The sequence below is a fragment of the Schistocerca serialis genome, chromosome 3 (genome assembly GCF_023864345.2).
Source record: "Schistocerca serialis cubense isolate TAMUIC-IGC-003099 chromosome 3, iqSchSeri2.2, whole genome shotgun sequence".
In the NCBI taxonomy this organism is placed as follows: domain Eukaryota; kingdom Metazoa; phylum Arthropoda; class Insecta; order Orthoptera; family Acrididae; genus Schistocerca; species Schistocerca serialis.
In genome coordinates, this window is record NC_064640.1 from 1031760936 (window position 1) to 1031776606 (window position 15671).

At 43.3% G+C, this 15671-nt stretch overlaps 1 protein-coding gene across 1 annotated transcript in view; it reads right to left on the reverse strand.

The window, feature by feature from the left end:
- LOC126471378 (very-long-chain 3-oxoacyl-CoA reductase-like) overlaps window positions 1-14977 on the reverse strand; it is a 72491-nt gene extending 57514 nt beyond the window's left edge. Inside the window, exon 1 of the mRNA XM_050099500.1 lies at window positions 14833-14977. Coding sequence (XP_049955457.1) covers window positions 14833-14977 — 145 coding nt within the window. The remainder of the gene's footprint in view (window positions 1-14832) is intronic.
- Window positions 14978-15671: the final 694 nt, after the last annotated feature.

Genomic DNA, 15671 nt, shown 5'->3' on the forward strand with positions numbered 1-15671 from the left:
AGATGGACCTCGCCATTGACATCGGGAGTGAAGTTGCGCATCATGCAGCCTATAACATGACGTCCTGTGGCTGCACGAAAAGCATTATTCAACATGGTGGTGTTGCTGTCAGGGTTCCTCAGAGTCATAATCCGTAGGTAGCGGTCATTCACTGCAGTAGTAGCCCTTGGGCGGCCTGAGCGAGGCATGTCATCGACAGTTCCTGTGTCTCTGTATCTCCTCCATGTCCGGACAACATCGCTTTGGTTGACTCCGGGACGCCTGGACACTTCCCTTGTTGAGAGCCCTTCCTGACACAAAGTAACAATGAGGACGCGATCGAACCGTGGTATTGACCCTCTAGGCATGGTTGAACTACATACAACACGAACCGTGTACCTCCTTCCTGGTGGAATGGCTGGAACTGATAGACTGTCGGACCCCCTCCGTCTAATAAGCGCTGCTGATGCACGGTTGTTTACATCTTTGGACGGATTTAGTGACATCTCTGAACAGTCAAAGTGACTGTGTCTGTGATACAATATCCACAGTTAACGTCTATCTTCAGGATTTCTGGGAACCGGGATGATGCAAAACTTTTTTTGGTGTGTGTAGGAAAAGCAAATTTGTAATAACGTCTTCATTGCTCACTAACAAAAGAAAAAAAACTTACCTGTCCCTTCTAATTCCATAGACACCTCCTCCCGCAACTTTATAATAACATTCGTCATCCGATGAGGCGTTTTTTGAGCCCATAAACATTTACGTACTTACACAAGGCTGACTAGCTTCCCGCTAACCACCACCGTGTTGCACGACAGGCTTGGAAAATTCAAACTAATATGAAGCTCGTGCGCGGTCGCCAAACAATACTCAACAACGCACGACCAGTTCGCTCTCGCTAATAACGCCCACATTACTCTAGAAGTATTTTTTTTTCTACACATGTCGTGCAAAATCGTGCGACGCTTCATCGCAAGTTTACGCTGTTAGTGGACATTAGGCCCAAAGGGGAAGAGGAATGAGGCGCACCGACAAGTCTAGTCACAACGTCTTTTCAGGCAAGAAGTCCCGGCTCAACATATAGCGTGACGAGGGACGTACCTCTGGTTGATATAAACGGTCATTTAGGCAGCAACTATTACATGACTGGAGTGTTGAGATCAGTGGCAGTTCGCTAACACGGAGTCTCCGTGACGTTATCTTTCGACAAGTAACGCAAGCCCGCATGTTACCCGTGCTATCCTGACCTACCTGGATACAGAGGATGCTGGACTGTTGCTCAGGCCAGCACGTTCTCCACATCTACCACTCGCCAGCCGCGTCTTCTTCTTGAAAAGAGGGTCCTACAGCTGCCGCCGCATCCCCCATCTCTGTCGCCAAATACGTCGATATCGCCATTTTTCATCATCCTCTTCCATTCCTCTTTTCTCCATCGCTTCCTGGATACCACTCAGTCACATTTCCCGTGATCTTCTTCTTCTTCTCCTTCCAGGAGGTTGCCACGAAAGTAGTCTGTTGGGCCATCTATCTTCATCTATTCTTTTGACATGCCCAAACCGTCCTAGGTGTCTTTCTTCTATTTTATCCGTAATACTATAACGAGTGTGTGGCCTTTCTGTTATTTCCTCATATCTTACGCGGTCAACTCGGGAAATTCTACAAGCTCCTCTCAGGTTGTCCGTTTCTAAAGCTCTAAGCCTCTATTTATTTCGCTCTGTTAGTTCCCAGCACTCACTCGCATAGTTTGTTATTGGTTCCACGACGGATTTGTGTAAACTGATTATAACCTTTAAGCTCCTTTTTGAGAACCAAAGTACAGGATTTAATTTTTGGATAGCCGCCTTTCCCTACCTGATCTGTTGTTAAATATCTCTGTCATATCTCCCATTACGTGATAGGGTACTACCCAGGTTCTTAAACTCTTCCAACAACTTCCTAAGATTGTGAGATATATCGTCTTCATCGTTTGCTGAAACGACCTGATCATTAGCACAGAAATGTGTGTACACTGGTTCCTACTTCAGTCCCCATGCCCGTGCACTTTCTTCACCATATATCCAGTGCCTTCCGTCCATATATCGTAAAGAGTGTGACAGACAGACGGCATCCTTGCTTTAGTCCTTTAGTTTTTCTTTCCCTACTTGAAGGACACGTTCTGCTGACTTGTAGAGGTTCTTACATTAATTTTTGGATGTTCCCTTGACCTCAGCACCTCGAACAGTAGCTTTAGTGGCACTGTGTCATGTGCTTTATCAAGACCCATGAAGATCAAATGACTGCTTAGATTCCTTTCCAGTCTCTTCTCCATGATGTGTCTTGGGTAAAGATGTTATCTGCCTCTTCTGAAGCCGCTTTGTTCTTCCACTTCATTTACTGACTTCTCCTTTCTTGATTTTAAAATTCTCCCGTACAGCCTGCTTATTGTACTTGTGACACTTATGCCACGATAATTGCTACAAACTTTCTTGGTTCCTTTTTTATGTATGGGGCTTCAATACGATAAGTTCCATTCTGCTAGAATTTCCTCCCCACCCCACGTACGTTTATTAAATAACTTGCCTGGATATCCGTACAGAATGCCTGGGCAATGCCTCACTAATTCTACTGGTACATTTCCTGGTGATTTCCCTATTTCCATCTGTGTAGCCGCAATCTGTACCCCTTTCGCAGTTATTTTCTCTACCTGTTCACCCTCCTAGTTCTCTCGTATCTCCAATTTTAGTTCCTTGTACTCTGTCCTTTCTTCTGTTAACAGGCCTTCAAAATGGTTCGCCCACTCTAACTGACTGCCACTGGTGGTACTGTGGAGGGCAGGAAACAGGAGACATAATCAGATGAGTCACGACATCGACTGTTTAAAGCTAGCACTCACATTCAAGAGTATCGCAGTCCACATCAGCTAATGGGCCCTTTGTGTCAATAAGGCACTGAACACTTATATATCGTATCCTGCCAAGAGAAATGACAAAAGTCGAAAAGCGCAAATTTTAATTCCTCACTGAAAAATACATGTAAAATATCCCAACGTGCACGAAAAATGGCATAGAGATAAGCAGCACGAGAATGGCGTACCCTTATCTGTCATTTACATTCAGTTCGACTCGACGCTCAGTCTGATTGCAGCCTTCGCTGCAGCCAGAGGCTAGCTCTGACCGTCAAATTTCGCACCACGTATTCCTTAAATAACATAAAAATTCAATCCTGTTTTCTTTCAACTTTATTATACTCAGTAAAATTGTCTTATTTGCTCTCCTTCCTAGAGTTGCAAAAGCATATACACTATTCACCGTCTTGCATATTCGCTGACAGTTCTACATATAATGATCCTACATATGGCAAAATGAACGGCATTTAGTTACGGAATTTGAGTGCGATATTAACTGAGTTCCCATTAGATATAACATTTCATCTTGAGTTTAAGTTGACTTTGAATATTTGTGAATCCTCAGCTTAAGAATCTACGGGGAATATTTCACCTCTGACAACACTGTACCTGATCACAGAAACTTCATGATTGTTCGAGATAATTAAAATGCCAAACTGATTAACGTAGCTTCACGTTTAATTATGGGAAGATGTGATTCATCTGTTAAGGAGACCGCTTATAAAACACTAATACGACCTATTCTTGAGTACTGCTCGAGCGTTTGGGATCCCTATCAGGTCAGATTGAGGGAGGACATAGAAGCAATTCAGAGGCGGTCTGCTAGATTTGTTACTGGCAGTATTTTCGCGTGGTTCGCTATTGTTTTAATGGAGTTTGAGCCGATTAAAACTAAAACGTTGTTTTATTTTATTTGTCATTGTGTAATTTGTAATGTTATCATTACAATAGAAGAACGTTTGTTTCGATAACAAACAATTGGGTCGTTGGTGCTCACGGCTGGTAGCGGCCTCTGGCACCTTAACCTGCTTCCTGCTGGTGTCTTCTCTCTGTACTGTTCACCACGGTTTGTTTATTGTGTATTCAACTATGTATGCTGCTATTCCGGATCGGCTTCTATGGCTATTTCCAAGCATGCACCTTTGACTGTGTTTTAATTATTTACGAAGATGGTATGTAATCTTTCATGTAACCTTTCATGTAACAAGAACTAATGCCTAAATTGATGCCTCATTATTGTAACATCCATTGTAGCTTTGTTTTTACAGGATGGTTTGAAAATGGTCATAATGTCCGAAACTAGTCACTACCAATAAATAGTGGATAGCCCTTACTTCTTAAAGCGACTTTCGATGGAATTCCAGTCATTTGTTTCAAATATCAGAGAGCTCTTGGCAGGAACGAAAGCTGCATGTCCAAGTATTCCTCTAGAGCGGATGCCGTTGACCCGTCGACGCAGACAGGTCCACATGTGTTCCGGCATTGAGCGGACAAACAGTAATTACACGATTTGCTGCGCTCCTGTAGACAACATGGCCATCGTTCCCAACTATGGTCACATTACGTTCTCCAGTACCATTTCGTCGCAGGGGACTGATTCCATAAATGCATCTCTGCTGTAGCGTCTTATCCTTTGCGCTCATGAGAAATCTTTTCCCATAGTCCGACCATTGTACCCCATCCATTTTCTCATTCACACTGATGTCGTGCGCCGGCTGTTGTGGCCGAGCGGTTCTAGGCGCTTCAGTCTGGAACCGGGCTGCTGCTACGGTCGCAGGTTCGAATCCTGCCTCGGGCATGGACGTGTGTGATGTCCTTAGGTTAGTTAGGTTTAAGTAGTTCTAAGCCCAGGGGACTGATGACCACAGATGTTAAGTCCCATAGTGCTCAGAGCCATTTGAACCATTTTTTGATGTTGTGCCCTTGGATATCGACGAATCATTTTTTCCACTTCTTTTTCCGGTTCGTTCGCGGCTGAGCTTCATATAGCACTAATTTTTCAGTCACATACGTGAAGTGTTTGCTAGTCCTCCGTGTATGCCATTTCTCTTCATACCCTTAGAGTTTGTGTTCACCCACTCGTATTTCTGGATGTTCCAATCTTAAGAAACGTTTGTAAATTTATAACATTTTTCATCGACTGTCACGGTCGGTGTAATTCAGTGAAGTAACGTTTTTCTCCTTATTACATACTTCAGTTAGTGTTTGGGTTCAGCTGTGTCACAGACCACGTGGGGACATTCATTCCTTTTGTCAAAAAGGCATTCAACCCTTGGATGTGCTCCGTGTTTTCTTCATACTGATGTCAGTTGAGGGTTGCCACAGTAGTAGTTCAGAGCTCGAAGGAAGTAAAATTACAGTTATGAGTTCAAAAACTAAGTGTGATGACAATTACCGAAAAATGACTGTTCTTCTTGCTCTCAGAGACGTCTCTCCACCCGGTATCGTGTGAGACGCTGCTTGAAGTTAGGTACTGTACGAGAGAAATACTTGCATTTGAAGCTGTAAGTTGGTGTCGAATGGTTCTGGTTCTGTTGGGAAATCGTTGTCGCAAAAGGCGAGGAGCGGGGTTCGAGTCCCGAATCGGTGCTCAGTTTTTCCTCTAGGAGAGTCGTAATCGGCGTAAATCCCACAACAGTGAAGATGCTTCAGTCCAGGTACCGCTGAAACGTTTATTCGAGGCTGAGGTCTGCAGGCGCCGACGTGGCGTTGTTTTCCGCGATACAGCGCGACAGGGAGTTTGGAGAAAGGAGAAATGCGACCGAGAGGGGAACAGCTGCCAGCGATAGAGAAAGCCGTCAAGGTCAGTGGCCGGCCCGCTGACACAGTTGCGGTCCGGTGTCCATTGCACTCGTCCTCACCGAAACCGAACTAAACGCCAGGAAGAGTTGTTCAGTCTACACGAGTAGTGCTGGGCAATGTTGAGTACTACACACACGGACGCAGCCTGGAAGATCTTATGTTCGAAACAAACCTGCCTCTGGCAGCTTTCAACAGCGAGAGCATTTTCACGTCAGTCCACATCACTTTGGTCTAAAGCGAACAGTGTACTGAAACTTTGATTAAGAGTGTTTCCTATATGAATTCGAAACGTAGAAAACTTGTTAGAGGGGAAGAGAAGAATGGATGCTTTTGAGATACGGTGTGTATCACTAAGGCATGAAGTGACTCCTGGGTGCCGCGTCGGGTGGCCGCCCGGTCTAGGGCGCCTTGTCACGGTCCGTGCGGCTCCCCCGTCGGAGGTTCGAGTCCTCCCTCGGGCATGGGTGTGTGTGTTGTCCTTAGCGTAAATTAGTTTAAGTTAGATTAAGTAGTGCGTAAGCTTAGGGACCGATGACCTCCGCAGTTTGGTCCCGTAAGACGTTACCACAAATTTCCAGTTGACTCCTGGGTGGCCGGCCGATGTGGCCGAGCGGTTCTAGGCGCTTCAATCTGGAACCGCGCGACCGCTACAGTCGCAGGTTCGAATTCCGCCTCGGGCATGGATGTTTCTGATATCCTTAGGTTAGTTAGGTTTAAGTAGTTCTAAGTTCTGGGGGACTGATGACCTCAGATGTTAAGTCCCTTAGTGCTCAGAGCCATTTGAACCATTTTGACTCCGGGGTGGGTCGTATACTGAGGCGGGGGAATCTATTACAAAGTAGAGTGTTCTCCAGATGGACAGAATGCAATAGGAAGACAGGGTGATGTATACTGAGAATGTTAAAGAAGGCCTTTCGCGGTCTTCGTAGCCAGAATCGAAAAGAATGGCGTAGGACTGGAGAGAATAGTGAAGAAAAACCGTTGCAAACCAACTCACGCATCGAAAATTAACAAAGATATAAATGTTGTTGCACACACTTACGATAGTACAGAAATCCACGTCTCTGTACTAAGAATGTAGGCTAATTAGAGAGCAACAAGAAGCCTGGATTCGACAAAACTGGTGAAAGAAATCGGCCTCGTCCTTTTCGAGCGAAAAATCTGGGTATTTGTCACAAACGATTTACAGTAGCCGCAGTAACCTACTTGTGGTTGCGCGGACTGGGTTTAGACCCTGACTGGTTCTCACACACGCATTGTACACGGTGGTCAGAAACATTCTGAAAATGTTGTAAGGTTGTTTCAGGGTAGGTTGTGCTGAGAAATAACTGTTAAGGGAAAAATTAGATACATTGCACTTTTGCCGCGTTAATTGGCATTGAAGTTAGCTGATCAGGCCATTGCATGCGCAAATTCAACCTGCCCGTTATATACAATTCGTGTCAGTTGTTCTCGTAGCGTAGATGATAAAGCACCAGATTGCTCAGCCTTTGGCTCGGGGTCGATCCTTACTACCTCCCATGTCCAATTTTTGTATCGCTTGGTTTTAGGAAACCAAACGAATTTGCACGAATTTGCGCACGCAGCTGCCTCATCCACTAACTTCAATGTTAATTAACTCGGAAAAGGCGCAACGTACAGAATTTTTTTCTTAACAATTAATTCTCAGCACAATCTACCCTGCGACACTCTTACAAGCTTTTCAGCCCGTTCTGATCACCCTGCGTATGCCATTCTACATGTGGAAGTCCTTGTAAGTCTTGTTGGAACACAGAGACTCGGATGAAGCTTTCTTGTGTCTTACTCGTTAGGTAATTTTCTTGGTATTGTAACAGTATCTCATAGACTTATCCGTTAACTACGCGTGCCCACAAATGTAGTGTGTTATTGACTCCATCGGCCATCAATTAGCCCTGAATAAGTCTTCTCTTCCTCCCAGCCTGTACTGTCTCTCTATTACCTTAGGACTCACTATTTTCCGAAGGATTTTGCACAAACGCCTCGGCTTCTCTCAGTCCGGCCGTTCTTGTTATTTTGGGGCATTAACTTGCGTATAGACATTCGGTTTTGATCATAGTGTTATGGTTCCTGAGTTTAGCTTTTACTGAGATTGCCTTTTTCTTGTATGCTGTATACATGCTACGAAAACCGGCGGCTATCTTCTGTCTAGTGATATTATTAGCTTCTATTTCGCTAGCTATACTGTATCTGCAACCGTCTCTTCTTTTTTTCTTTGTTTTACCGTATTCCGCTGTTGGACGATGAGGCGCTGTTTGGGTGTTGATTATGTACTTTGTTTTCTTAGAAACAAATTTGGAGGCCACCATTTTCTCCTTATTCCTTCTAGTGTATTTATCTTGCTTTTGGGCCCACTCTGCATTCTATTAATAGGCCACCAAATACTTCCCGATCGACCGAATCGTACGCTTTCTTAAGGTCGAGGAAGACAACTACCAGACCCTTAGGAACGTAATTTTCCAGTACTCTTTTCAGACTCCGTATCTGCTTGACGATTCCCACTTTGGTGGTCTGCTTGTTCCGTCAGCCTAGCATGCATTGCTTTGGAGGTTATCTTGTAAATTTGAGGTATGACGGAAGTGGCAAGACCACTGTGATTCCTCTAAGATGATACAACCACCAATAATACTAACTTAAAACACAAGGAGAAGCTGCTGTGTCCCCCTTTTGTCGCCAATTATGTAAGTTCTGATATGTATGTTACTTGTTAAATTGTCTGAATACTCTGTGTCCGAAGCGAAAATAGACAAATAGCGCCAATATTCAACTGCTCGTGCCTCGATGGCCGCAGTTGCTGAAGTGCGACGATTCACTGGAGCTCGATACAGAGAAAGCTTATTGATGTCCGACTAGTCAAAGAAATTTTCTTCTCAAGAGTTGGGCCGACTAGAAAAGATGACGTGGCGGTATATAACTCCTGACCATCCGAGTGAGCGTCAGGGCCCCATGTTAAATGCAAACCTTTCCTCAAAAAATGGCACAAATGGCTCTGAGCACTATGGGACTTAACATCTATGGTCATCAGTCCCCTAGAACTTGGAACTACTTAAACCTAACTAACCTAAGGACATCACACACATCCATGCCCGAGGCAGGCTGCGAACCTGAGACCGTAGCGGTCGCGCGGTTCCAGACTGAACCGCCTAGAACCGCTCGGCCACAATGGCCGGCTTTGACAGTCATGAAGATTAGTTATTTACCGAACATCCCATTAATAACAAACTCGGTTGCAGTAAAATGCTGAGGCTGCGATATGACGATAATCAGCTTAGGAATATTATCAACTGGGTGGCTCGTATCGAAAGGGGGCTGCGTGTCAATTTGGAACTTTTACTGAGAAAGAGGAAATAACCCAAACCCACGCGTAAGACTGTCGAAGTAGAAGACTGAGGTAACACATAATAGCAGCTGTTATTTGTAGCCATGCACCTGACTTCAGCGTCTGAAGGAAAGTCTCGTATCCTTCATCACTTACATACCTTATTACAAAAGTGGAGGAAACGTGTAAACTAACTTTTGTGACATCCCTTACCGTCCATATCTTTATTATCATGTATCCATATAACTTGTGTTGTTCAGTTATTTCTTTTTATGTGATTCCATGAAGTGTTGAAGTCCTTGATTGTTGTTGATTAACATGTTATCAGTCTCCTTTACCAAATAGATGACCTGAGGCGTTTACGAACCATCCACCTGTTTACTCTCCTCGCTCATTGTCATGTGTGATGTCAAAATATGTGAAAGGACAGTTTCTTCAAACCGTTAGACGCCGTGTTTATAACAGTGCGGCGAGCATGCGTTGTTTGTGTCTGCTAGTGGTTTACTGGTCTTCTGAATGTGGAAACCAGGACACACAAATATGAACTATCCTTCAGGTCTGCTCTCGCTCCATGGTGAGTAACAATGACATAAAATCAGTTCAGGCTGCGCCTTACTGCTTATTGGAATCTTACAAGTTTGCCATGTTTTAAGTAATATGATACGCTCTTGAGTTACTCTCGCCAGTGATGCCGCAACGAGCTGAATAAAAGAATTCGGTCACTTCGCTTTAGCGCTTCTCTTGCAAGTGTGTACCTCCGAAAATATCGAGCAAAATTTAACGAAATTCTCCGAAGTGAAAATAAAAACGGACAGTAAGTGGCAAAATGTTTTACATTATCTACTACACACCTCATACGAGGCGCCAAGTCCATTAACACGTAAAAGGACAGTCTAAAAAAAATGGAGAACGAACAAATGAATAGTTGAAGAGACGTGAAACGTATGCCTAAGGTAGAATGCTAGGCAGCACAGATAAATTCTCTGTTTAACAATGGGAGAGACTTTTCTAAATATATTAATTTTTCGATTTATTCCCCCTTTAGACCAATGCACTTTTGCCAACGTTTTATCCATGAGTAGTTGTCATCCCTGTGCTATGATAATGGAAGATCTAAAAAAAAAGTCCCTCTGCGACTGGTTTAAGTTGAAAGCTCCTTACAACTACCAGTTTCTTTAGACGTACGGATAGGGGAAAGCCATAGAATGCGAAAATTTCCAGTTGTCAAAGCATCATTGTGACGATGGTGCACTATCCTGAACAACGATGGTAATTGTAGTCCAAGCCTTTTTCCACATACTTCTTCATACAGTTTGCCCAGAATACGTGCTTAGTATTAGCCAGTTATTGTTTTACCATTCATAAGGCAATCTACATGAAAATGTGTGGTTTCAGTTTTGGGACGTGCTACACGTGGATCCTCATCAAGTAAAGTTTACCACGTTGATAATCAGCCGATCATTTGTGAGTAACATATTCATTAAACATTTTCGCTTAGTTTTGATAAAATTCCGTTGATGATAAACTGTCCGAAAGAAAGAATTTTATGAGCAAGCGGTATTCCAGTCTATTCATTTAAAAGGAACACAAACAGCACGATTACTTATAAAGGTTACCATACCTCCCGACACTTCATCAAGAGCCTGTTTGTCTGACGTACGTTTCTGGATAATTGTGTCAACAGATTCCATTTAAGGATGTACTGGCGAAGCGTTCTATACAAATTAGTTACGTCTTCCCAGTCTCCACAATAATGCTTCCAAACTGTTGTACAGGCCTTCACAACATTATTCAGAGGGAAGGAAGGGAGATTAAGGTTTTACGTCTCCTTGACGTTGAAGTTATTAGAGACAGAACATTAGCTGGGATCGGATAAGGAAAGTGGAGGAAATCGACCCTATCGAAGGAACCACCACGGCATTTACCTTAAGCGATGTCGTAGCTCAAAAACCCAAAATTCCAAGTTCTGGACATCAAAGCAGGGGTGGCGCTCCACAGCGTTTGACTCAGTCAATAGCATTCTTGTCTCGTCGACAGCTGGACAAACTGAGATAAAAAAAACAGCTCTGTTTAAACAAGGATTGGACATGGAATCTGCCGCGCCATTGATTGTGCCACAGACTAGATATTCTACTAGAGCATTTTACGGAAACCTTAGTGCAGACGACCAGACAGGAAGTAGCTGGTTTCGACTATAACGTATTTTCGCAAATAATACTGAGAAGATCGCTTAATGAAGCAATTTAGATAACATTATTCATAAAATTTCATAGTTGATCATTTCCAAGGATTCATTTCCTTTATTAATAACAAAATTTCGTTGTGAGAGCTCGATCGATAGACCTCCATTCGTGACTTCGTCTGCCTCATCGTCATTACCCATAGTTTCAAGCCCTTCGGTTTTTCTCTAATTCATACAAATCACTATGTTTTAGATGTCATGCGACATATATAGTTTTTGACATTAATTGAGTTTACACTATTTTTAATTCGGAAAGTTGAATCGTCAGAGTTCACCCCTCCGTCAAACGTATGGCTCAGTACCCGCACTGTCTTCCTGTTTTTACACGAGTCTGTGACTGATGTTAATGAATTAGTTGACTGGGAGATAGCTATCGACCTACCAGCTTGGCTAAATGTTAATCTCGTACTCTCTTCCATAGTCTTCTACACGAGTACTGGGCTGTTCCCGAGTTCCACCTCAACCGGTCTGTTCGTAAATAAAATTAAATCGAGATCTCTCTATTCATGTCATTGCGAACAGAATTTTACACCCAAATCAAAAACAGCCGTTAACTATGCTTCAGAAGTATAATGCCAAGACAGCTGAGACTGTAGCCTATTCATTTCGCGTTACGTACAAAACAGTAAGAAGTTTGACAGCGGCAATACTAATAATCCTTTCCGCGCCAGTTTGTAGAAGTTGTAACGGCAATGTAGAGATATTTCTATCGCGCTACGTGAGGTTCATGCTTTTCGTATTGGCCGAAAATTTTATTACTGTTGAAAATGTGTGGTGCATGCAAAAAAAGATGCACATGTGCCACGATTTACGTCTGAAAGATTTTTAACTATCTATCTACCTCTCAACGAAACATTAATAGCAGCTGTTCACAAACTGAGACAGGAAAAATACGTTATTCAACACATTTGTTGCGAAGAAAGTGGCGTCTTGGTCACAGAGTGGAGTTACTTTCAATTCGAGTTAGAGCCCGCTCGTCCTCATTTTCGTTTCCTTAATCAACTACACCGAAAGCCACATTAATTCCTTTAGCAACAGCAAGACCACGAACGATTCTCCCATTATTTATGCACGTGATGGAACTGCTGTTATTGGAATGTCAAACGCTAACTCTCTTAACGGAATTGGCTTCTCGCATGCGCTTCATTCATGCGTGTTGCAGTATTGATGCGAACTCAACTGATAGTCTTGCTTTGGAGCATTACAAGGAGAAATGAACCGTGGTCTCATTAAAGTAATTGTTCAGTGTCAACCTCCATATTTTCGACAAACTGTAAAACGACGTTTGATAGTCTGTCGCAAACGCACGACGATTCCGCGGAGACAGAAGTGATCAGTGATAACAGTAGTTATAGAAGCAGTACTGGTGGGGCACACAGTAGTAAGTGTTGCTGCTGTAGTAGGAGTACGAATTGTAAATAGTAATAGTCGTTTTATTATTTGTGCAACAATGTTATCAAAATAATGTAACAGTGGCAGCACAGCCAATTTAAAGAAGATAGCAGAAATGAGAACAGTGAGAAACTTAACATCATAATTTGTGATAACGAAGTATATGGAGTTAGGAATTCTACTACCTAGGCAACAAAATAACCTATGACGGACGGAGCAAGGAGGGAATAAAAAGCAGGCTAGCACTGGCAAAACGAACACTCATACCCAAGAGAAGTCGACTAGAATCAAACATAGGTCTTAATTTGAGGAAGAAATTTCTGAGAATGTGCGTTTGGAGCACAGCATTGTATGGTACTGAGACACGGACTGAGGGAATGCCGGAACAGAAGATAATAGAAGCATTGGAGAAGTGGTGTTGCTGAAGAATGTTGAAAACTAGGTGGCCTGATGAGGGAAGAACCGTCGAGGAAAGGAATGTATGGAAAACACTGACAAGAAGGGACAGGATGATAGGGCACCTGTTAAGACATCACGGAGTAACTTCCATTGTACTGGCGGGAGCTGTAGAGGGTAAAAGCTGTAGAGCAAAACAGAGGTTGGGACACGTCCAGCAAATAATGAGGACATATGTTGCAAGTGCTACTCTGATATGAAAAGATTGGCACAGGAGAGGAATTGCCGGCCGCTGTGGCCGAGCGATTCTAGGCGCTTCAGTGTGGAACCAGGTGACCGCTACGGACGCAGCTTAGAATCCTGCCTCGGACGTGGCTGTGTGTGAAGTCCTTAGGCTACTTAGGTTTAAGTAGTTCTAAGTTCTAGGGAACTGATGACCTCAGACGTTAAGACCCATAGTGCTCAGAGCCATTTGAACCATTTTTTGGATTGGAATTCGCGACGGAACTAGTGTGCAGGATGTATCACAATTAGTAGTGACAACTGTCACTGCGCATGTGTGGTTACGAGCTGCCACTGACTTCAGTATATAATATTTTTACAGTTTGTATAAAATTATTTGAAATGTCAATTTTTCGATTAAGTCCCCATCTAATTGGACTCAAATTCACTCAAGGACTTCCTTAACAAGAAATATAATATACTGCAGCATGTTACATCTGTTCCACTTTTCCGATGGTAAGTGAAAGAATTTGTAAATTATAGAATTATACAATTCCAGTATTAAACCAGAAACGGTAACAGACATTTTATATTTTCATTCTTTCCACTTGGCTTAATAGATAGCACATTTTTATTGAAGCTAGAGTAATACAGTAGGTCTAGTTCTTTCCGCTTCTCCTCTTGCAGATCTTAGGTTTTACAATGGCAATGAATTTTCGTATTTTAATATTTAGCACTGGAATAAGATTCAGTAATTTACCAGGGGGAATTTTATTGGTGGCAGCTGCTGTACTTATTTGCAACTTATACAAAATAGATGCATGATTCATAGTTTCACTGTCCTTTAAAATATTCACGAAGATTGTTTATAACCCGTTGCCAGCGATGTGGAAGTTGTAGGATATCCTTAGTAGCGTCAATTGTTGGTAGTTCGAGTGGAGCGGTCTATTGCCCGATGAATCTCCATAACAGTTCTGAAGCGAATATCGTGCATGCTACCTTCAATTTAGTAATTAAGTTGACGTCATGAAGGCTTAAATCTGTGGAGTGTGTAGACGGTACAACACTTCCCAGCCACATCGATCGAATAAATCATTCACAACAGCGCCCGAGGATTGTCATGCAAAATGACAGACGAGTCCTGCAGAAAGCATCAGCGTTTCTTTCTCTAAGCTGTTCATTTTTGGAACACAGCTTGTGACCAGCTTAGAGAAAGAAGCAGCGACATTTTCTGCAGGGCTTGTCCATCATTTTGCAGGACAATGTTCGGGCGCTTATGGCGCAAGTCGCGACTGATTTGCTCGGTCGATGGGGCTGGTAAGTCTTTTACCACCCACCTCACTCCTCGGAATTAAGGACGAGTGATGTAAAACTTATTCCTAAATGGAAGGAGTCACTTAATGGTATTCTCTTCAGGACTCTTATTGAGATTGGTCGGACAGTAACCTCTCCACTCACTATCAACACAACTGGCACTGCTAAGTGTATCCTACGACTTACAATATATTATAATGACGAAATATCTGATAGAGGCGCGATTAAACTATTTACAAAGGATAAATGCTGATATTTTACCTGCCCATTGTCCCATTGTCTTGAAGTTTGGCGGCCTGTGAGTAAGCCTGTAGGCGGTGTACGCCACTACGATGACCGCGGCCACCAGGCACGACACGCCGATCTTCACGTAAGGCGCGCTAGCGTCTTCACCATCAGTCGCCATAGACGCGTCCATTTCGAAGTCAAAATTCAGTAGTCGCGTCGCGTCGCAACAATGAGACGTACGAATACACCGCGAGCACGCTAACCGCCAGAGAAAGCTTCGCGCTGCGCATGCGCATCTCGGCCAATTTCTCTTCGCATCATTGGCTGCTGGGAGCTGCCTCTGCCCCCTCCCTGGCGCCGCGCTTTCGCAGTCCTAAATAACACTGAAACGAGCCGCGAAGCACACGTGTGTTTTGCAGTAACACGTAATTAGTCGTCACTTTACATTAGCAGACATCTCTTCGTAGATGAAATGTATCTACTCATGTTCATCTCTATTTACGGCTCACCAAAATGAGCAGTGAGATAGGAGTGCCCAGTGGTTGGAAGAAAGCATAGACGACACATGTCTACAAGAAGAGCAGCAGGAATGATCTGTTGTAGAATCCTAGAAAACATTCTGAGCCCAAACATAATGAGACATCACGAACTGAATGACCTCGTCCATACCAACCAGCATGGATTTCTTAAAATCGGTCTTGCGATTACCAACTCGAGTTTTTCTCACATGAACTGAAAACCACGGATCAAACTATGCAGTTGAATATAGCATTTTTTAACTATGAAAAGATTTTTACTCTGTACGACACCAACGTTTATTAACAAACAGGACGAATTATTAGCGACTGGATTAAAGGGTACACAACAATAAG